Here is a 6,000-nt window from a genome sequence, read left to right as displayed (position 1 = left end):
AAGAAAGAATGTGTATGCGTGAGAGAGAGAGTGGGTGGGGACAAAGTTTGAGCCTGCACCCCACCCCCAATTCATGCCAGGAAACCAGGAGTGACAGGAAACCAGAAGGTCATAGCAATTGGGCAGTCTAGCTGGACCTGATCTGCCCTCATACGCTCTGCTTCCTCTCTACATCATTCTCATTCTCTTCCTGCTCGCTACAGCCCAACCCCTCTCCGCCTCCTCCCTCTCCCAGCTCGTCACGCGCACTTCCCTCGCCTGTAGCCTTGTCAATTTCTTCACCTCCTGCCTCCAGACTTTCTTAACCTGGCCACGCCCCCAGCATCCCCCTCCCCTCCCCCAAACTCCTCGGTTTAATTGCGCGACAGGGGGAAGAAGCAGCTAGAGTGGAGGAGCGTGCGGCCGCGTCCGAGCGCGAGGAGAGCCGCGCCGGCAGCCGGAGGGGGCGGGGCGCTGCTTCCCGGGCGGTGCCGGAGGGGTCAGGAGGAGGTGGGGCGGGGGGTGCTACTGTAAATCCCGGTGGCAGCTGGAGTGGCGCCCGGCTCGCTGAACCTGACTTAGAATCTGTGTTATCTGTTGCCCCTCAGTGCCTGCCCATAACTGAGAAATCATATTCTGTTATCTAGAAGTGATTTAATTCAATTAATGTACACAATATCGTGGTTAAATAAAAGAGACAGGAGCAGACGTTGTGAAGTCCTGTTGCGCTCTTTGACGTGGATTACTACTACTAAATCCTTTCCCGTGAATCAAGAGCTTCCAGATTGCCTGAATGTATACTTCAGGTAGACTATCTGTCTGCCATAGAAAGAAAACAAAAACACTCAGGCTGGCATACATCCCCAGTTCACTTTTAATGTGGAACTTATTCTTTTTCAGATTTTTCTTAAACTTGTACACTGAACATGATAATTAGAAAAGTGTCGGTGGGCTGCGTGGACAAGGCAGGCAGAGATCCTGTTGGACTCCTTGCCTGCGGCGTGCACCTATCTGGCTCCATGCCACAGAGGGTGTGGAGTGCCTGTGAGTGTCAGAGGGACAGGCTGTCCCATCCTCCGGCACAGGGGAAGTGGCTTCAGCCTGCAGCAGGAGACAGGCAAGCTGTAGTCACCACCACTGCTTCTCCCTGCTGGCTCATGGCATCTCCTTCTGTGCCCCTTCTCTCCCCTTGGGAGCTTCGTGCAAACTGATGCCCATCTCCCTGGGGATACAGCTGCCCCTGTGCTGTGGGTAACTGGCAGCGCCAAGGGCAGGGATGGATAGCCCTTTGGGTTTGCTGCAGGACAACGAGACGTACAGCTCTGTCTCTGGCTATTGGAAGGATGAGGATAAGGTAAGCAAGCTCCCAGTTTTGCTTTAAGTTTATTCTCTGAGGCAAGAATGAGAAGGAACAGAGACATCAGGCAGAAAGCAACAGTGTCAGAGAAGGGCGTTTCAACTCGGTGTCTGTGAGCACACACACACACCTCTGTTTACTGTGCTATAGTTACAAGAATGGTAACCAAATCCACATCTGTGGTTGCCAGGTACTTTCATTGCTTATTAGATGTTTTTGTCATTCTCCCACCTTCCGCCCTTGCACCCCACAAAAAGATTGTTTGTAAGATTATCAGATTTTTGGGTGGACAGATGATCCTGTGGCATGAGTAATCAGTGAGCAATTTATAAGCAGTGCGAGGACACTTGGTCTGTGAGAAATGTTAGCAGTCCAATGTGAAAGTATGTCATGTTTTGTTACCTCAAACAGGCACAAGCTTTGTTTTGTTACCATAAAATATTAGGGACCCTGTTCTAATTATTGGATCCTCGCTCATGTCTTCAGCAGAGAAGGGAATTACATACCTGAAAAAGCTAAACCCTCAAGCTGCAGAAAATTAAATGCTAGGTCATCTGATATCAAAATTGTACAAGCAATCTGACTTGCTGGCTTTTTTCTAAATAAGCTAAAATAAGTTATTATCTGGCCCTTATTATTTTAGTGCAGTGATTTGAGAGAGGAAAGCTTCAAAGCTTATAAATGGATCTCTCTTGGAGCCTGAAAAGAAAATAGACTGTAAAGTTAAGAAGTCCTATAATGAGTTAAAATATTCATGTCCATATTTCTGTTTGCGATGGGCATACATGGTTTTGTATGACGTAGCACAGAAAAGTGGATCTCAGCCTTTTTTCTGTCAGGACACACCTGACAGATGAATCTCATATGGGTGACACACTGAACATATGACCGCCACAGGGCTAAATGTAAACATATAATCGGTATCCACAGAAATCCCACGACCCCCAACAATAGGTGCAGAGCAGAACCAGGACATTTCCCAGTACAACTCGCCATACAAAAAAGTTATTCTGATTCTGGTGTCATCTCACTAACCGCAATACAAACTCCCTCTACTGCCAGGCACATTGTAAAATAATGCAAAGCCTGAAAAAAAAAAACCAACACTTGGGCAGGTTTGTGTAGCACACCTGCCATGCCTTAGCAGTACTAACCCCAATGATTCAATATCACTACCTATGAAAAATGCAGCAGTGCACCATCAATGCATGTCTTACTGAGAAAACACAACAAATAAGACTGATACATATCTCTACATGCTAGTAAAATACCTCACCTCAGACACACACACACACACACACAAAACACAACACAGACAGACTAAGCAGCAAATACAGAATAAAAGACCACAAATTACACTGGGGAGACAAAAACTGTGATGGAAGGTCTAAGAAGCCACTCTGCATTGGAGTGCAAACCTGGCGAACTAGAAGCAGAAATACATTTCCTCCTGCAGTAAGCAAAGTACAAAGAGAGAAGAAATGCACGTTCCCCAAACTGACAAATTATGGCTTCTGCGCCTTGACACTCCCCCCTCTATACCCCTCCCGGCATCATCCCTCATTTCTCCCCACTACTCCCCTTTCAGTCATCCCCTCCCACTCACATCTCTGCCTAGCATTTCTGACCTCTCCCTTGCTTTCTCTTCCCTGTGTTACCTCTCTCCCCTGCTTGACTCATCCTGCCCCCTTTTCTCCCCTTTCCTCCTCACTGCCCAGCATACCACTGACCCCCTTTCTCACCACATCCTGCTCACCTCCCTTCTTCCCTTTCCAGCAGCATCCTGTCCTCAGCTTCCCCCCTGCCTTGAAGCTCCCACCTCCTCTCTTTTCTCTGCCTCTCTCTGCCCATCAAGATCCTGAACCCACACAGAAGCTGATTTTTGAGTCCCTGCTTCCCTTTCTTGAGCTGACTAGTAGCACACTAAATTTAGAAATCTCAGAAAGGGTACGTAATTTCATCCAAAAAGATTTGCCTCACAATGACTAGGCTTGCAGGCCATAAAGTATTCCAGGTAGGACGTGATCCTTTAGAAAAGGGGTGGTCCCGGAGAACCACAAACAGGCCAACTTTTCAGGATATCCACAATGAATATGCATGAACTAGATCTGCAGGCAATGGAGGCAGTGCATGCATAATCATCTCATACATATTCATTGTGGATATCCTGAAAACCTGGCCTGTTGGTGGCTCTCGAAGACTGGAGCGGCCATCCCTGCTGTAGAATGTGCTACATCTTTCCTAGAGGTAAACGGAAAGCCCAGCCTGGGAGTGGGCTACAAAGCTGGAAACTTCCTTGCTGGGACAGGAGCTAGTCTGACAAGATACTGCCTCTTCAGGCTGCCTCCTGCAGGACTGAAACTGCAGTTCTGAGGTCTAAAACCTGGGAGGGGGATCTCTCAACACCTTCCCCTCCCTCATATACACTAAATCTCTGAACCTGTTTTGCAGGATCCTCCAGCCCACACACAGAATGCAATTTAAGTGCTGAACCCATCGAACAACCTCACAACCACTGCATAAACACACAACCATCTGCTTCTATTGTGCAGGGGCTTCAGACAGAAAGGAGCATCCCATGCTGTAGGAACTGTCAAACTGCATGAGAATAAAGATCCCTCTACCCCCGTATTCTGTCTTCCAGCAGTGGAAAGGAGTGAATGCCTAAAAGAAGTGTAGAAGCAAGAAACCAGTTTCCCCTTGCTTCTCTCTTTGGGAGAAAAGTGTAGGATTGTTTATTTGGAATATAGAAGTTGTTTTTGCCTGATTGTGATGTGTACTATAATGACGTGGGAGATGTAAGAAATATCGGGTGACTTGTCTTTAACCATCATAAAGAGGAAGGGTCATGAGTGAGAGAGAGAGAGAGATTGCTGGCAGGGAGGGAATTGTCGATAAAAGTATAATTAGCATGGCTCACACCTGTAAGCCTAATGCCCACCCATATTAACCTCAGGACCTGCCAAAACATCAGTTGTGGCTACGCCGCTGTCTTTAACAGGGTTAAAATGTAAAGCTAACTTGACCTATTGACTCATTTTTTAAGCACCCTCTTTTTTTTTATCAAATCAAAAGTCTGATTTCAGAATCCTCATTCTTCAAAAACATCTGCTATTCAGTTTTGTCCAATTTGCTTGAAAACATTTGTTAGGGGGTGTAGATGGGACGGAAACATTTCCTCCACCCTTAAAATAGGAATGAAAAATGTGTTTTCATCTTTTCCTGTTAATTTCAGTTCTTGGACTATTAGGGTCCAGCTCACGAAGGGGCTTCTCCCATTCTGTGGCTGTAGAAAAAGACCTTAATGAATGAATCAGGCCTTCAGTGTGCAAATTTTCTGTTTTCTACTTGCTCTAGAAATTTGTTAAAGACAAGTTGATGGGTTTTTCTTGAATTTATTTTATTTATTTATTTATTTAATAACTTTTATATACCGACGAACGTTGGGAACATCTCGTCGGTTTACATAGAACAGAACTTAGCAACAGGCTTTACAATTATTGCATAGTTAAATAAGGAACAGTAAGAACATACAAATAACAGATTAGATTATACAAGAAGAAATTAGCAAAGTGGGATACGTGAAAGAGGTTATCTAAACGGGGGGGTGGGGGGCGGGGGAGATTCTGATATATAGGAGGGTATCCACAATTAAGGAGGTATATATACACGTGATTGGGAACACATTTTTATATACAATATGATGTCCTGATAAAAAATTTTTATATACAATATGTTGTCCTGATAAAATTCACTTTATGGGAGGTAAGGGAGATGAGGAAGTTTTAAGTAGAGGGAGGGGGTAGAAAGGAAGTGGAAAGTAGGTGGGGGGAGAGGGAAGGGGAGAGGTTAGGAGTTGGAGGGGGTGGGGGTGGGGTGAGAGTGGTTGTGTGAATATTAGGTGTAGGAGTATTTGAAGAACCATGTTGGTGACCCACCCACAACCTCAGATTACACAAAAAAAAAGAAGAAAATTGGTCTTAAGAATGCAAGCAAGATAGCATAGCAGGTTTTTTATTATCATATGTGGATATTTTTGACATTCACGCTAGGAATGTGCACGCACTCTTGATGTTTATAAAGTAGCATATATGCATATATATGCTATTGTGACAGGGCTTTCCCAGTCACTAAAAACTGCTTCTTTGTAATTTCTTCCATCATGAGGTAATGGGAAGGGTTTTGCAAATTTTTGGAATCTTCCCCTAACCAAAAACCACCTTTTGGGGGAGGGGGGGGAAGGCTTCTAGGGGTATATAATCCCTTGGAGCATGCTATTATGCTCAGTGGTCTGCAAGCTGCCCCCACGAACCACAGCTTTTACATCCAGCCCCGGGCCAGTCATGCCACATTCCAACACTGTTGGCGTACCGTGCTATCTCCCAACACAGAGAACGTCATCAGCCATCCACACTGCAGAGTGCTGCTGTCATTGACACGCTGCGTCCTCCTAGGCATGCGCACATGCCTCTCGCCGGCACTTAAAGGGACCACAGCTGATAAGTCCCCGTGGTCTCTAATGATGACCTCAGCCCCATGACCCTATAAGAAGGCAGCGTTCCAGACATAACTTGCCTCAATAACAGGTTCCACTATGTTATGGCAGTGTGTGTTGCTATCAATGTTCCAGTCTTCATCCAGCTTGTCTTCAGTCTTTTTGTCCT

General features: G+C 45.7%; 1 protein-coding gene across 1 annotated transcript in view; it reads left to right on the top strand.

Annotated features, from left to right (window-relative positions):
- The first annotated feature begins 538 nt into the window (after positions 1–538).
- Positions 539–6,000, top strand: part of NIPAL2 (NIPA like domain containing 2) — a 143,875-nt gene continuing 138,413 nt past the window's right edge. The window contains exon 1 of the mRNA XM_029591776.1: positions 539–1,333. Within this exon, the coding sequence (XP_029447636.1) occupies positions 1,256–1,333 (78 nt within the window). The 5' untranslated portion in view covers positions 539–1,255. The remainder of the gene's footprint in view (positions 1,334–6,000) is intronic.

The sequence above is a fragment of the Rhinatrema bivittatum genome, chromosome 2, assembly GCF_901001135.1.
Source record: "Rhinatrema bivittatum chromosome 2, aRhiBiv1.1, whole genome shotgun sequence".
Classification (NCBI taxonomy): Eukaryota; Metazoa; Chordata; class Amphibia; order Gymnophiona; family Rhinatrematidae; genus Rhinatrema; species Rhinatrema bivittatum.
The sequence above is the reverse complement of the archived record's forward strand: the minus strand, read 5'-3'. Positions and strand labels throughout refer to the sequence as shown.